Source organism: Monodon monoceros, unplaced genomic scaffold (genome assembly GCF_005190385.1).
Source record: "Monodon monoceros isolate NGI ecotype Baffin Bay Population unplaced genomic scaffold, NGI_Narwhal_1 Super_Scaffold_9, whole genome shotgun sequence".
In the NCBI taxonomy this organism is placed as follows: domain Eukaryota; kingdom Metazoa; phylum Chordata; class Mammalia; order Artiodactyla; family Monodontidae; genus Monodon; species Monodon monoceros.
The window spans coordinates 21,722,637-21,740,072 of NW_021703786.1; the positions used below are offsets into that span (position 1 = coordinate 21,722,637).

At 36.9% G+C, this 17,436-nt stretch overlaps 1 protein-coding gene across 5 annotated transcripts in view; it reads left to right on the forward strand.

The window, feature by feature from the left end:
- The window catches only part of LOC114889636, a 61,539-nt gene that overhangs the window by 35,659 nt on the left and 8,444 nt on the right, over positions 1 to 17,436 (forward strand). For 3 of the 5 annotated variants that reach the window (XM_029213054.1, XM_029213056.1, XM_029213055.1), the window contains 8 exons: positions 4,573 to 4,626; positions 5,087 to 5,191; positions 6,508 to 6,561; positions 7,160 to 7,264; positions 7,775 to 7,828; positions 9,174 to 9,278; positions 14,898 to 14,951; positions 16,039 to 16,143. In XM_029213054.1, the coding sequence (XP_029068887.1) occupies positions 4,573 to 4,626; positions 5,087 to 5,191; positions 6,508 to 6,561; positions 7,160 to 7,264; positions 7,775 to 7,828; positions 9,174 to 9,278; positions 14,898 to 14,951; positions 16,039 to 16,143 (636 nt within the window). Of the gene's footprint in view, positions 1 to 2,961; positions 3,158 to 4,572; positions 4,627 to 5,086; positions 5,192 to 6,507; positions 6,562 to 7,159; positions 7,265 to 7,774; positions 7,829 to 9,173; positions 9,279 to 14,897; positions 14,952 to 15,156; positions 15,348 to 16,038; positions 16,144 to 17,436 lie in introns of those variants that run through there. The other 2 variants (XR_003792068.1, XM_029213057.1) reach the window with 2 other exon arrangements.

Consider the following 17,436-nt stretch of genomic DNA (forward strand, 5'->3'; position numbering starts at 1 on the left):
TACCCCTTAGCAAAACTTTGCACATGAGGCCAGTATCAGGGCTGGAAAGACTAAAGATAGGATGTATATGAAAAGAAGAAAAAAGAAAGAGTGAGGCCTTCAGCATAGCTGAAACCAAATAGCTATCACTTGAGAAGGATCACCAAGAATGCTGCCCAATATAGATGGCAAGTATCACTCTCCATAGGAAATGCCAAGGTCTAACGAGAATACTCAAGACTGTAATCTTTGGGTTTTGGGTTTTTTTTTTAAATAATATGGAGGATTTATTAGACTAGAGATTTTGCAGATTTCAGAGCATTAAGAACTCACAAAATCATATGATCCAGTGTCCCTACTGCTAATCCAGCATTAGATAGCAATGACCAACACTTATATAGTCCTGACATGTGCAAGGCACTGTTCTAAGCACTTTACATATATAATCTTATTTAATCTTCCAAACAACTTTATAAGGTAAGTTCCATTTTAACCCTAAATTTACATATCAGGAAACTAAGGCACAGAGAAAACAAGTAGCTTACCTAAAGTCAGAAAGCTAGTAAGTGGTGGACAGGCAATCTGGCTCCAGAAACTATCTCTTAACCACTGTGCTATACTGCCATGGACTACAGAATTAGTGAACTTAAGAAGATGTATAGTGAAGTTACCAACTGGATTAATTAAATTTGGTATATGTAAGACTGTTCTCATGCTAGTAGAACTGAGAAAATTTTATCAGGAAATTTTGAGGAACACTTGCCCCCTTGAGGAAGTAGTAAAGATGGAAAATTTACACAAGTCAATGAATCTGGGTTTTTCCAAATTAGTAGTACCTTCATTGTTTTTTCTTTCTTTTGTTTACTTAATGAAAGTTTCTTTAAATTCTGTAGTGCTTTACAATTTTCAGAAGTTTCACACACATGATTTCATATAACCCCACAAAAACCCTTTTCCTCCCACCCCTACAGTGCCCCTCCCCCATCCCTCTCCCCAGTACCTTTCATTCTTTCATTCTTAAAGATGTTAAATAAAAAGAAAGAAAAACTTTAATTGAATGCCCATGATGTGTCAGGCACTGTTCTAGGCCCTTGGGGCCTTTGCCTTAGTGAGAGGTAAGCAGTTTTTCCAAAAATGACATTATTTCTGGTTTTTTAAACCCTTTCATAACTTCTTTTTTTTTTTTTTTTTTGCTGTATGCGGGCCTCTCACTGTTATGGCCTCTCCCGTTGCAGAGCACAGGCTCCGGACGCACAGGCTCAGCGGCCATGGCTCATGCGCCCAGCCACTCCGCGGCATGTGGGATCTTCCCGGACCGGGGCACGAACCTGTGTGCCCTGCATCGGCAGGCGGACTCTCAACCACTGCGCCACCAGGGAAGCCCTATTTTTAACTTTTTGAGGACCCTCCATACTGTTTTTCATAGTAGCTGCACCAATTTACATTCCCACCAATAGGCACGAGTGTTCCCCTTTCCCTACATCCTGGCAGACACTTGTTATTTCTAGTCTTTTTGATAATAGTTTTTCTGACAAGTGTGAGGTGGTATCTCAGTGTGGTTTTGATTTGCATTTCCCTGATAATTAGAGATGTTGAACATCTTTTCATGTGCCTGCTGGCTGTGTGTATGTCTTCTTTGGAAAAATGTCTATTCAGGTCCTCTGCCCATTTTTTAATCAGATTTTTTTTTTATATCGAGTTGTATGAGTTCTTTATATATTTTGGGGGGGTTTTGTTTTTTTAATGTAACTGCTTTTTTTCAACAAATAGCTCATACTTTTTATTTATTGATTATTTTTATTTATTTATTTTTGGCCGCACCGGGTGGTTTGCAGGACCTTAGTTCCCCGCCCAGGGATCGAACCCATGCCCCCTGCATTGGGAGCGTGGAGTCTTAACCACTGGACCACCAGAGAAGTCCCTCTTTATATATTTTGGATATCAACCCCTTACTGATATATCATTTGCAAATATCTTCTCCCATTCAGTAGGTTGCCTTTTCATTTTGTTGATGGTTTCTTTTGCTGTACAAACCATTTCAGTTTTATGTAGTTCCATTTTAATATTTTTGCTTTTGTTTCCCTTGCCTAAGGACACAGATCCAAAAAAAAAATTTCTGAGACCAATGTCGAAGAGCTTACTGCCTGTGTTTCATGGTTTCAGGCCTTATACTTAAGTCTTTAATCCATTTTGCGTTTATTTTGGTATATGGTTTAAGAAAGTGGTCCAGTTTTCCCAAACCACTTATTGGCTGAAGAGACTCTCTTTTCCCTTCGTGTATTTAATTTTTCAAATCTTATTATCTTCACCTGAGTCTAAATTCTGAATTTTCTTACAGAAGATGAAAAGGTTGACTTGGATGTGTTGATGGATGCAGCACTTTTACAGGGGAGTGAGAATTTGTATAAGATGTTATAAAATTGGGATTTTGATGCTTTATAGAGGATTACCTTCTTAAAGCAGTAGTTTACTCCCTCCAGTCATCATTAGTAAATTCACTCTGCTCTTTTACCTATTTATCGGTAATTTTGTCTTATTGACAACAGTTTAGATTATTAGAGATTTAGGGAAAGTTTGGGCACTCTCCAAAAGGAGTATTAACTTGTCTAATATTTTGACCAGTAATGTGCTCTCATTTCTCTAGTGTTTAAAGAATCAAAATATAGGTGACCACAATCAATCTCAACATGAAGTTTTTGCATCAGGAAATATGATCTCTATGAACAGTCAGTTCCATAATTCAGGTTACGAAGTAGTTACAGAGATATTACTTGCCTGTAGAATTACGTAGATTCTACTTACCATCATAACTCATTGGGTAGTTATACTGCCCCCCTGTTACTCCATGCCATATTGACCCATACACAGGATAAAAATGTTACCTTCTTATTTGAACTAAAAACCTTCTCAAGTACTGAATTTCACAATAACTCTATGTAAGTGAAGTCAGCTCATATATTTAAACTTCATCCTGCAGTTGAAAAATAATGTTGTACTGGATTTAGTTTTTCATAATTTAGAATAATTAGATCTCTTAATATTATCACCTGAAACAATTCCCATCTATTCAAAGGAGAAAAGGTTGAAGCCAGTGACTTTAAAAATATGCTGGGAAACATGGGAATCGAGCTCACTGAAAAAGAACAGTTGATGCTGTCAAAAACTCTGCCAATCTCTAGTGAGTAGTTAACATACCATCATGGTGCTCAGGGAAATGTGGTACTGTGGGCTTCTGGGTGAGAATTGTCCAGTGCCCCAAGAAACCCCCTAAGAAAAATGCAGTTCAGACATAAGAAACTTTGTTATTGTTACTTGTGTTTTCATTTAGAAGTGAGAAACTTCTCTCTTTTCTATTCAGCCAATGGATAAACTTTTTTTTAAAATTTTAGCAGCTACACAGTTAAATTCTTCTGTAGCCCCCTAAATGCACCCTACATCCTCAGTCCCTCCCCCAGTAGCCCTCCCATCTCCCCACAATCCAGCAACTAAATTGTAAACACCTAAGAGCAGAGGACCTCTAGGACCATGTGCTTATATTGTCAATGTCCATTCTGATTGGTCAGTGGCCCCACCAGTCAGTTCCTCAAAAGTTTTACATCCTGGGCACCTACGTAGGCTCACCCACAAAGACCCTAGAGGCCAACCTGTGCTTCACCTGTACCTCCTGCCCAATCTCAGAGACCCCGACACATAGATATTCTGTCTCCTGCCCCAATAGTTCCTGTCCCTAATTGTTCCCCAGGCAAGAGAGAGCCTACACATCACTAAGGGGGCTAGCGCCCCTGGTGGCAGAATTAGCACCCTGGGCAGCAAATGCTCAATGCCTATTTGAATCCTCCCCACATACACCTGAGGCTGTGGCCACTCACTATGTCTAGCATTGTCCCCAGATTGCTCTCAAGGGGCCAGTTGTGAGAAATGCAGCATTCTTAGGATATTGGCTTTGAGAGAGCAGGACAGAGACACAGAAAGAAGCAGATGGACTGTAATGGAGACGACTGCAGGCACATGCCAGGTTCTGAAGGTTATGTCAACTCTGCAGACACTCCTACCACAGAGTGGAGGACTCTGGGGACAGATAGCACCTGTGGGGTTGGGTTAGGCTGGTAGGTGTCCCTTGTTCTCTGTCTCTGTTGAATTTCACCTCCATTTATGAAAAGATTTTGTTTAGAAAACAATTTTTTTTTCTCATTTCAATATTATTTTGTGTTACTGTTTGGGTTGATATCTATCTTTAATATCACCACTTTATAGGATCTACCATTAGATATAAACATATACTTATGGGAATACCTCATGGGCTTAGAGCATAGGCAAGGAAAAAAGAAAAAGGCAAAGGAGTCAAAGTGCAGCTAAAGAAGAGAAGAATGAGAAGAAAGATGTGTGTGAGTGTGAGTGTGTAGCCTGCATCAGCTACTGCCAGGTGTTCCAAATAGAGGCTAGATTGACCACATTGAGAACAGTCCTTACCTTTTGTTATAATTTGAAGGTGAAATACAATAAATTTCTAGGTGAATTGTGTAAAATGTCTTATAAAATGATAAGAGTTTCTTATCCTTTTTCTTTTGACTTGAATTTTACCATATCTTCCAGGAGATGGAAAGGTATATAAGAAAAGATTGCTGGATAGCGTGAAGCCTCTCAAAGGTAAGAATCATGAGAACAGCACCTAAAATTTATTGTAGGTGCTTTGCATTTGCTTTTTAAAATTTCTGATTAGAATCTTGCTACTTCAATATTCCACTGGTTTACTGATACTGAATTTATGCCTTGTAACCTACTGTTCTTCTTTGGGTATAACTGCATTTGAAGAAGTCATTGTTAGTAATATGTAGCAAGTTTAAAATTTTGATTTCATTTAGGTTGGGTATCTTTATCACAATTCATCATACTTGTCTAATTCTTTTTCATCCATGATTACTTCAGTTAAAAGCTATAGCACAGTGTTGAGAGAGCATTTTCTCTTCTTGACTGCAACACTAACTCTGGGGTCACTTAAATGGCCACTGTTTCCCTCTCCGTTTAGGGTGAATGCATACTCAAAGATAGCATCTTCCACTTCTTGGACCTGCTTGTATTTCTTAGGTATATCTTCTTCTTTCCTAAGGGAAAAAAGTCAGTGTCAATAACCTAGACACGCTAATGGAGAACATGGAAATTCAGCTTGAGAAAGAGGACTATGAAGACTTACTGACCCATCTGCCAGCTGATGGTAGGTATTTCAGATACCACTGTACCTAGGGGGGATCTTAGGTTTCTATGTGAGGGCTTCTGAAAGTAAACTTCTTTTTTAATCTCTTTGAAAAATATATAAAATAGAGGACAATATAACAAACACTAGCTAGAGTTACAAAGTATTATCATTTTGCCATATTTGCTTCATACATCTTCCTTCCCTTCTTCTCTCCCTCCCATGTATACCTTTTTTTTAATAAGATAAGGTTTCGTTAATGACCCAATAAGACCAATTAAGCTTGATAAAAATGTCAAAGAGGCAAAGTTAGGATAATTCATTAGGAAGAAATTGCTAAGGGATGAGCCCCAGTCTAAGATTTCCTTATTGGATTCAAATGCAGATCCAGTGGCTTTGAATAAAAACCTGATGAAAAAAAAGCTTCCATCAGAAAGCCAGACAGCACATCTTTCAGCAGAGCCAGTATATGCCAATCAAAGTGAAACATCTTTTGCGCTACTCTTACCTGTATCTGGCCTTAATGTAGAAAACAGTTTTGGACTAGCTTGTAGTTTAAAACTTCACTCTCCCTGGGTTTAATAATGCTGGGAATCATGGTCCCCACGTATTAGCTAGGGGTCCTCAAAATGCTTCCTACAGGAAAAGATATTGTTACCAATAAAGTATTTTTAGAATCCTTGATTCAAAAACAAAGACAGAATAATTTTTTCTAATCCAACAGTGTGCCTATTTCTGTACCGCTGAAATTTATTCATTTAGCTAGCACAAACTGTATGCAAAACACTGAACTATAGAGTGGAAAAGTTATACCTGGTAGTATAAAGAAAAATAAGGCATGATCCCTGCTCTCAAATAGTTTACAGTCCTGGGGGGTGGCAGTGGGGAACATAAGCAAAATTTAGAGAGTGGGAAGATAGCATACTGTTAAGGTTTAAGGGTCAGATGCTTATGTAAATAAATGACTTCCAAATTCTATCTTGTCTATTGAAATATGTTCCCATTATTGGGTGTGAAGAAAGGGAGAGGCCTATTAGAAGGCACTGCTTTTAAACTTGCTTCATCTTTACATTAAGGGTCATTTGATACTATACAAAAAGTGATATTAATTAAGTGGATGCTCACTTTAAATAACATTTTGATCTTCTTTCCTGTTTCTTGCTTATTTTGAGTTAAAAGAGGTACTAAAGAAAATCATGAAAAATAGCTGAATTCCAACACTTTATATTACAACTTAAATGTTTCATATCATTTTTCTCTTTACAACTTAAATGTTTCATATCATTTTTCTCTAAGTCTAATATTTTTTTCTGTGCCTGAATTGTCTTTTCTTACAGAGAATAAAATGGTTGATTTGGATGTGGCAATGGATGATGCAAAAGCTTTCACAGGTGAGTAAGAAGCTGTGGTGAAAGGGAATTCATTATTAACTAAGGCCTTAATGCTTTTTTTTAAAGATGTGTTTAAATGGTAGTTTTCTGTTTGGGCTATTACTAACATGCTAAGTTGACTCCCTCCAAATATAATGGTTAAATGTTTGTTTTATAATCTTACTGTTTGATTTGGGATTTTTCCTGAATGGACCTATATTCTGTGGAGTTTTTACCAATGATATTTTCCACTTCACCATTGTTTAAACAACCAAAATATAGGTCAACACTGTCCAATCGCAAGGTGAAGTTTTTGTGGGGTAGCTAGGAAATACTATTACTGTGTCAGAAGACCCAATAGTTCAGGAAAGTTAATGGCATTTGACTTGTATCTGGAATTATATAAGCTCTTCTTTTGCTTGAATTAAAAGTATGAATTCTATTTCTGACTCAATCTACCCACCCACATGTCCTTTTAGTCTACATAGTTTAACAAGTTTCATTGTCAGTTTGCTCTTCTAATTAAAGATGATGCCACATAGGTAATCTTTTTCATAATTTGAAATAATTATTCCATTCCTAAAATTATTACATGTTAACAATTCCCATTTTTCCAAAGGAGAGAAAGTTAATGTCAGTAATCTGGACAATGTGCTGAGGACAGTGGGGCTAGTGCTCACTGCTGAGGGACATGAGGAGCTGCTGAAAACTCTGCCAACTCACGGTGAGGATTTAGCACATTCTTTGAAGCTTGGAGTCATGGGCTTGTGTGTGATGAAATTATATATGTGTATACCCAATAAATCCTATTTGGAAAGCACAGTTCTCACACAAGAAAAAAACTCTGTTCTTGTTGCTTACATTTTTGTACTGAAAACTGACAACATCTTTCACTGATCTCCCACCATAAAGGCTAAATTATCATGTGGGAGCATTGCCTAACCTAAATCATGGCCAAGGCAAAAAGGGAAACCAAGGGAGTAACAGAAGTAAGGAAAAAGGAAGAAACAAGGAAATAAGACTATTTTAAATTCAACCAATAGGTGGATCTATATCAGTGAAAGCTTTCTTCAGCTTTGGTTTCATTCTTACTTGAGGGTAAAATAGAATAACTTCTAACAAATCTGAAGGGGTTTTTTTCCACTGAAATTATGGATGTTATGTTGTCTTTGTGCTGTCTTTGTTAACCTTGCCATCATTTAACCTATGTTCTTAATTGTATCTTATATGACAGCTGATGGAAAAATATATAAGAATAGATTGCTGAAAGGTGTGAAAGCCCTCAAAGGTGAGTGAAAAGCATGGTGAAAGAGCAAGTAAAAGATAAAATCCTTAGCATTTTCTTTTAAATATTCCAAGTTTGCTTCCTGCCAATTTATTGATCCATTGTTATGACTCCTAACCTATCATCCTTCTTTGGGTACATTGGCCTTTAGAATATAAGTTAGGGACTTCCCTGGTGGCGCAGTGATTAAGAATCACCTGCTGATGCAGGGGACACAAGTTCAATCCCTGGTCCGGGAAGATCCCACGTGCCACGGAGCAACTAAGCCGTGCGCCACAACTACTGAGCCTGTGCTCTAGAGCCCACGAGGCACAACTACTGAAGCCCACGTGCCACAGTGCTGAAGCCCATGGGCCTAGAGCCCATGCTCCGCAACAAGAGAAGCCACTGCGTGAGAAGCCCGCACACTGCAACAAAGAGTAGCCCGCATGCAGCAACGAAGACCCAACGCAGCCAAAAATTAATTAATTAATTTTTAAAAAATCAATTAGAATATAAGTTAAAGTATATGACCATAGGAAGTTTCTAACACTGTTTTCTGGCTAGAACTGTAAATTGTTGGTTATTTTAATCATGAATCATTAGAGTTACCTATTCCTCTCTAATGACCTCTCATGGAAAACTGAAACAGAATCTCCTGGATAGACATTAAGGAAGACATCCTATTTTTACTTTCTATACTAATTCTATGTAGACAATTATATTTTTAATTTTTAATTAGAAAAAAATATTTTAAAACAGAAAATACTATAAGAAACTTATCTGATTCTACCACTTACAAAAACTGATATAAAGAAGTAAAAGTCAAGTCATGAGGATGTGATGTACAGCATGGTGAATAATACCTTATTTTATATTTAAAAGCCGCTAAGAAGGTAGATCTTAAAAGTTCTCACCACAAGAAAAAAAAAGTGTAACTGTGTGTGGTGATGGAGGTTAACTAGTTTTATTGTGGTGATCATTTTGCAATATATACAAATAATGAATAATTACATTGTACACCTGAAATTAATGTTATATGTCAATTATATCTCAATTTTTTTAAAAAGTGAAAGTCCCCTACTTCCCACTGATCTAATCCCCCCCATAAAGATAAATACTGTTTACTGTTTACCTTTGTCTCAATGGTTATATTTCTCAATTTTTTCCTACTTTCAATAGACAGATTAAATCTAGGGACATATATATATGTTATAGTTTATTTGTGCCCTTGTGCTTTTACCCTCCAGCTGTGGTTTCTGTTGCATGATCATGATTAGCACCTTTCACTCTTAAGCATCAGTACCCTTGTTCTTCTTTTTTTTTTTTCCAGTACTTTTGTTCTTATTCCATGCCCTTCTTTCCTAAGGACCAAGGGTCAAAATCAAAAAGCTGGACTCTTTTGTGGAAAACATGGGAATTAGACTCAAGGATGAGGAATTTGAGGAACTAATGACCCAACTGTCAGCTGATGGTGAGTGTCACAGACATCATTATGCTCTTCAGAGAAACATTAAGCCCTTCTATTGGAACTGCTGAAAGCAGCCTTTTTAGTAGCATAATGAAGTAAATGTAAATAGGAAGACTTAATCCTGACTCATGAAGAAATTTTATCTCCAAAAACACTTTTAAAAAGATATGTTGGAAAAAAAAAAAAGATATGTTGGTGGACTTCCCTGGTGGTCCAGCAGTTAAGACTCTGCGCTCCCAATGCAGCGGGCCTGGGTTTGATCCCTGGTGAGGGAACTAGATCCCACATGCCGCAACTAAGAGTTCACATGCCACAACTAAGAGTTTGCATGCCACAACTAAGATCCTGCACGCCACAATGAAGATCCCGTACGTGGCAACGAAGATCCCCCATGCCACAACTAAGACCTGATGCAGCCAATTTTTGTTTTCATGAATATATGAAGATTTATTTTGTGATAAAATTAGCAATTTATACAAGTGGGAAAAGAATGAACTAGTCAAAAATAGTGTTGAAATGAGTGACTATTTGCAAAACCTTAAGTCAGATTTATAAGTCATACCCTACACTAAAATAAGGTTAACTCTTGTTTTTACATTGGAAATTTTTTTTCTTTTTTTTTTTATACAGCAGGTTCTTATTAGTCATCAATTTTATACACATCAGTGTATACATGTCAATCCCAATCGCCCAATTCATCACACCACCACCACCACCACCCACAGCTTTCCCCCTTAATGCAGCCAAATTAATTAATTAATTATTTTTAAAGTAATTTTAAAAAAAGAAATGTTGGGAATGTTGCTTTCAGGACTCAGCCACGCCTGGGAATACCATACACTTAAGGAGCTAAAAGAAAAATGAATTTTTAAAAAAAATTTCATTCATAAGGGAACATGTTAATAAGGGAACATTTAAGAAAGTCAAAAGCCAGATGATGCACTAGGAGAGAATGGTTGCAAGATCCCTAAGGTAGAAAAAGCCCTCATACATTGATTAAAACATACTGACAGTAGAAAAATAGGCAAATATACAAATAGATCATTCATAAAAGATGAAATGTAAATGCCCAATAACATATGAAAAGATATTTAACCTCACCAATAATCATGAAAATACAAAATAAAACAAGATACAGAAATATTTTCAGTTCTCAGACAGGCAAAAATTAACAGGACTGACAACGCTTAGTTCTGGTGAGAGTAAGGGGAAAGGAACTTACTGATACATTTTGGGTGAGAGTTGCCATTGCTCTTGGAAAAATCATTTGGCAGTATTTTGGGGGAAAAAAAAATCTTCCCTTTTCCCTGGTGAATCTAGCCTACATGCTTCATCTGTAGTATTTAGTATTTCTTTATGCTGAGGCCTGGTCCCTATTCCATCACTAACTTGCCAACAATTTAACCCTACTGAATCTAAGTGTCTTCACATGAAAAATAGGGAGTTGAATTAAATGATTCTCTGTGGTCACTTCTTGCCCTGAAGTTAATATAGATAATACACATTAAAGGTCTTAATGCAGTGTTTAGAATACTCAGTAAATGTTAGTCATGATGACAGTGGTAGTGGTGAAGATGATGGGGAAGATGGAGAAAATGTTGAAGAACAAAGGAAAAAGAAAAGGAAATTCTATGATCTAGGAATCAATTTTGCCTGTTATAAAAATATATCCTAGTAGAATAAATACTTATTACTAATTATGACCTTTATATAAACAAATGAGGTAAAATACAACTTAGAATATTTTACAAGAAATAGCACCGGGCTCACTGGGTTCCTCCTCCACTTCTCCTGTCCTTATTCTTGGCAAGTTCAATACCTTCCATACAGATCAGAGGTTTTTGACTTTACTGTGCCACAGACCCCTTAGACAGTCTGATGAATTGGACCACGTCCGAATATAATATTGAATATTTTTAAATGCATAAAATAAAATACATAAGATTACTGAGAAGCTAATTATATTAAAATATAATTTATCAAAACATTAAAGATATAAATTAGTACTTATTAATACATTTAACAAGTTCTAGTATCAGGTCTAATAATTATTGTCACTTTAGAGTAGTGATGAGCATAAGCAACCTTTCAATATATTGAAATGAAATGAAAATGTTAGTGATTTATATTAGTAACAACATCACAGATTCTCCTAGTACTACTATGGTTTGTGGACTACATGAGTAATTGAAGAAAATGCTAAACTTAAGTTAGTGATTAGTGAAAATAAAGATGTATTTTTTTCCATTTGAGCTCAAGGACTCCCTGTATTTATAAATCTATAGATACAGGGTCCATGGACCCTAGATTAAGAACTCCTGATATAGGTCACCCATCCAACATCCTGACCTCCTGCTCCTTGACCTCTTTAACTTCAGTCATCTTTTCCTCCCCTCCCTTAACTACCACTCACATGGTGATGACCTAAACCTTGTCCTCGCCTAATACTTGATCACCCCCAAAATCTTTATTTCATATAACCACTGTCTGCCCTTTATCCTTCCAGTTCATTTACTATGCAGACTTTTCTTCCATAACACAATGTAGGAATGCCTGGAAATCTCCCATTCTGTAAAATTGCCCACCAAAGTAACTGAGCTTATGGGGAAAACTGGGGAAGCCCACTCAAAATCTATGCCACTTTGTAACCAGAGCACTAACAAAAGCAGAAATTGATACTGTGTGAGGAAGTTGGAAAAGCCCAAATAACCAGCTCAGAATGGCTGGAAGCCATTTAAAAATGCACACATACACACAACCCAAAAAGGAGTTGAAAAGCTGACATGCAGCTGAAATAATGTAGATGGAAGTAGAATTCTGAGCGAGTGAACCTGATTCCCCCTCATGCATTGTACGCACTTATTGTTTAATTTTATTAAAATAGAGCTGAGAGGGCCCCTGCTATAGCCAACCCAGGATTTTTTCTTTTCCTGCTGAGGTTTATAATTCTAATTCTCTTACTTAGGAAAAATTATGTATGAACCAATACAACTTCCACATTATTGTGACATTATTTCACTCGCCGATTGAATATGATGAATCGGTGCTATTAAATATAGGCTGTAGCAGAACAGAATATAGAACTCCAACTCTCCAGCCACAAGGACACCTTCAATGTCTTTAACTCAACCATTGTTTCATTATTCAACAACTCCTCCCCGTATGTCCTCACTTCCTTCCTTAAATTAGATTCAATACTTCAGCATCATATAACCTTACAAACTCTCAAAACTTCTACCAGACTTGCTTGGCAAAAACCCAGCCATCACCTTACTCTAGGCTTGCCCCTGAACAGCTTTAACATTGCTGAAGAAAATCACAAAACTACACTAATAGAAATCACTTCCACATAATGGCCACGAATATCAAGTCAGCCCTTAATGCGGCCAAAGTGCCTACTACCTTTTCCAAATAAATTCACTTTCTCACTCTCAGAGACAATTTCACACCTTCTCTCTTCAAATTTCCAACACTTCCTCATCTCAGATTTCATAGAGGAAAAAGATGCAATTAGATAAGACTAACCTCATTTTCCTCCTTAATTTCTATGAACCTACCAATACTTATGCCCATATACCCTGCCTCTCGTCTTGTCATAAAGGAATCTCTGCTCCCATTGTGGGCCAGCCCTTCCACTTGTGCCCTGAATCTCATTTCCACTTGCCTTTTCAAAGATTTAACTCTTTCTCTTTCCTCTTTAATTTTCCTCTTTCTCTCCTGCATCTTCGATTTCTCCCTTTCTTCTGTATCTCTGTATATATTCCATTGACAAGCAGCTATGTCTTCTATTCCCCTTGTCCCCTGCCAGCTACTACTCGATCAGTTCCTCTTCACAAAAAAACCTCTCAAAAAGTTGTCATTACTCATTGTCTCTACTTCCTAACCTCCTATTCACTCTTCAGTGCTTGCTTCCCTGCCATGGAACTGAACCAGCTCTCCATCATCAGTGGTCTATCTCTTGCCAAACTCCATGATCAATTCTCTGTTCTTATTTTACTCGGTATCTCAGCAGCATTTGACATAGTGACTATCCCCTCTTTATTGAAACGTTTTTAATTTTTATTGGAGTATAGTTGCTTTACAATGTTGTGTATTGAAACATATTTTTCTTCAGACTTCTGAAGCTCCATATCCATCTGATTTTCTTCTTTTTTCCCTCACAGCTTCTTCTCAGTTTCCTTTTCTGACTCTTCCTCCCTTCAAGATCTCTGAATAATGAAGCGCCCCAGGGCTAGACCCTTAGCTGTCTTTTTTCTTAAATCTACATCCTCTTTTTATGAGATTGCATCCAGTTTCATTGGGCCAGGTACTGTCTTTGAGTTGGTAAAAGCAAATTTGTATCTCCAGGGCAACCTCCCTAAGTCAAGAATGGTATATTGAACTAGTTATTTGGTATCTCCACTTGGATGTCCAAAAGGCATCACAAATTTAATGGAATTATTGATTTAATTCCCTAAAATGTCTCAAGCCCTCCCCATCTCAGTAATGGCATCCCCTCTACCCTGTTGGGGGTTTTGAGGGGGAGGGTGGGGAGAAGAGACTAGGTTTCATTTCTTCTTTCCCTCATATCCCACATTCAAATCTAGGCTCTACTTGAAAAATAGGTCCCGAATCCATCCATTATCACCATCTCCACTGCTGTAGCCATAGCCCTAGCCACTATCATTTCTTTCCTGGGCCACTGAAACAGTCTACTATCTAGTCCTCAATCCTCCAATTTCCCCATCCTGCATACACCAGCCAGAGTGATCTTTTGAAAGCTGAAATCAAGTCAAATTACTCCCTTCTTCAAGACCTCCAGTGACATTCCATTGCAACCAGAATAATATCACCGCGGCCTACAAGGCCCTGCATAATTTGGCCCCTTTCACACTGGCCTTTTCTCCATCTCTCAGTCACGTCAAATTCATTCCCATTTTAGGCCTATCACACATATTATTTTTCTACTTGGAATGTTCTTCTCTCCATTCTTTACATGGCTCTTGTCATCATTCAGACCTCAACCCAAATAGAGCCACTTCAGAGAGGCCTTCCCTCAGCTCCCTGTCTAAAGAAATCCCACCCACTATTACTCTTTATTATATTGCCCTATTTCATCTTTGATAGCATCTTAACAATACCTCAAAACAACAGTACCTTTTTGCTCATTTGTTTACATGCTCGTTGTCTGTTTCCCTCTACCAGATTGTACACTCTTTAATAGCAAGAACACTGCCAGCATGTTTACTTTTGTATCCCCAAAGGCTAGCAAAGTGCTGGGCACATAGAAGGTACTCCTAAGTATTTGTTGATTAATTACTAAATAAAAATACTCAGGGTCAGGTTTATTTTTCCTGTCTCCCTACACTTACCTGTAACCAATCACTTCTTAATTTAATCTTATTCTAGTAGTCTATAAAAGGAAAGAAAAAAGGAAGATACAGGAATGATTCATTACAGATTGAAAGCTTTGTTTCTAAGATAATACTGTTATCTCTAAGGATAAGATCATAAAATTCTAAGAAAAATTAGAAAAAAATTAGTGAATTCTTATGGTTTTCAGAACTTTGTACGTCCTAAATTTTGTGAGTCTCAATAATATTTGCTTATCTGATTCTGAGGTTTATTTCCCTTTCCTTACAGGTGATAATACAGTTGGTCTGAATGATTTGATGGATGCTCTCAGTTATATCAAGGGTGAGTTGCGAGCTATGATGAAAAGATGTCATAAATAGCGTCTTAATATTTTGCAATTGGTGGAGAAAAATATATCCCCTTATAAATGTTTAAATTCTTTCATATATGTTCCAGTTTTGTGGATGCTACTGAAATTGGGTAAACAGTAATTAATCTGTACTTATATATCAATACCCATAATATTCTCTGACGTTTTCCCCAAAAGAATTCTTCAACATAGTTACAGATCTCAAGAGCCACAGAACTATTCATTTTCCCCATTAACCCCAATCCTGGAAATTTATCCTGTGGAAATAACTTAATTGAATAAAAGAAAAAAATCTCTTCCTAAAGACCTTCAGGGAAATTTGAAACAGCCTAAATATCTAACAGTATGGGAATACCAAATAAATCATGGTAAGTCAGGCTTATGGGATATCATCTGTTGAAATGTTAACTGTAAAAATTATGTAGCAACTTGGAAGCAAGTTTATGAAGTAATTATATTAGGCTGGAAAAGCAGAATACAAAATTTTGTGTATATTAGATTTCTACATTTTGAAAGTACACCTTTCATAATGGAAAGCTGGTATATGAAGACCTAAAAATGGTTTTTGTGGTAGGGTGGTGGAATTATATTTTTCCCACTTTATAATAATCTTAAATGTTGTTATATTATTTTTACAATGAATGAGGAAAAATTACTTCTGACTGTGTTGAGATGAATGAAATTCTTGGAATGCATAGTGCTCAGAGAAGCAAACTAAGCAAACATTTTTTTTAAATAAATAAAAATAAAATTTCAAAAACTGGTCTATAGAAAAAACTGAATTTTCCAGTGGGGTAGGAGGAAGAGAAAAAAAAAAAGCCAAATACCTATATGTAGCTTAATTTGCTATGGGTTGCAATAACCCACCAGTGAATTATTTTTTTTGTAGCCACTTTCTGATTTTCTGAACCAGAATTTGAAACAGAGGATTTTTTTTCTGATCCTCCTGTTAATTCTGGGTATACATGGGTAATGTTATGTATAAGCACAAATAGTGTTTTTCATCCTCTGTAGACAGTTATATAATATTTCTGCAATTTATTTCTCACCTTTTCTAAGGAGAGGTGATTGATATCCAGGACTTAGACAACTTTCTAGCAAATGAGGGGGTTGAGCTCACAGAAGAAGAAATGAAGAAACTAATACCTCATTTGACATCCAATGGTGAGTTTTTTGTTAAATTCTGTTGTCTTCCTAGAAGTTACCTTTGTTATCTTGTATATAAGCTTCTCAGAAATGATCCTTATCTTTCTTGTGTCACCAAGAACAATGCTTCTCAAACTTGAATGTGAATGAATCACCTGGGCATCTTGTTAAAATTCAGATTATGATTCAGGTCTGGAGTAGAGCCTAAGAAATTCTGCATTTCTAACAAGCTTCCAGATGGCGGCAATGCTGCTGGTCCAAGGTCCACACTTCGCCTATCTAAGACCTAAAAGATGAAGAAATGATATATTAAGATTGTGCCTGGCCTTTCATTTCTTAAGTCACAAGTACAACCAATACATTATGTGCCTGAGGGCATGATTCCATCCCCAAAATAAGAAGGAAAAATATTAGAGTAATTAAAATTAGCAAATAAAAATGAGTATTAGGGAGAGACACACAGGGAAAGCAGAAGGAGTTAGGGATTGATTGATTGATTTGTTTGCTTATTGAGATTTTTATTATTGCTTATTGAGTCTAGTTACATGACTTATCTGCTGGCTCTTGTGTTATATAACTACTTTAGATTAGACTCGTCTTTTTATTTCTATTACCCTCTTTGTTGTTCTGATACAAAAAAAGATGATCTAGGAGCATTTGGGGATTATCAATTCTTACTATAATGATGTTTCTAGAAAGCTTCTGTACAGCTCTGGCCTTGAAAGAAAAGATTGTATATTGATTTATTCAAACAACAAATATTTATTGATCACTGAATATGTCCAGGAACTATACTAAGGGATGAAGAAGGGAATACATACTTGACTTTCTCTGCTAAACCCAACAGAAAGTAGGAAATAAAACACAACCATTATGTTCTCAAATCATGGTTTTAATAAATTTGAACCTATTCATTGCAAACATCTCCATTTTCTGTTTTCTCCAGTTAATCATTTCTTCTTATTCAGGAATATATACTATGTCCCTCTCCTCTCTTCAGTTGAAAAGGTTCTTTTCACCCTTCCAAATCCATTCCTCTTGACCTGATCATCTCCCACTTTTTTTTTTTTTTTTTTTTTTTTTTTGCGGTACGGGGGCCTCTCACTGTTGTGGCCTCTCCCGTTGCGGAGCACAGGCTCCGGACACGCAGGCTCAGCGGCCATGGCCCACGGGCCCAGCTGCTCCGTGGCATGTGGGATCTTCCCGGATTGGGGCACGAACCCATGTCCCCTGCATCGGCAGGTGGACTCTCAACCACTGCGCCACCAGGGAAGCCCCTATTACTATTTTTAAATGAATTATTATTTTTTT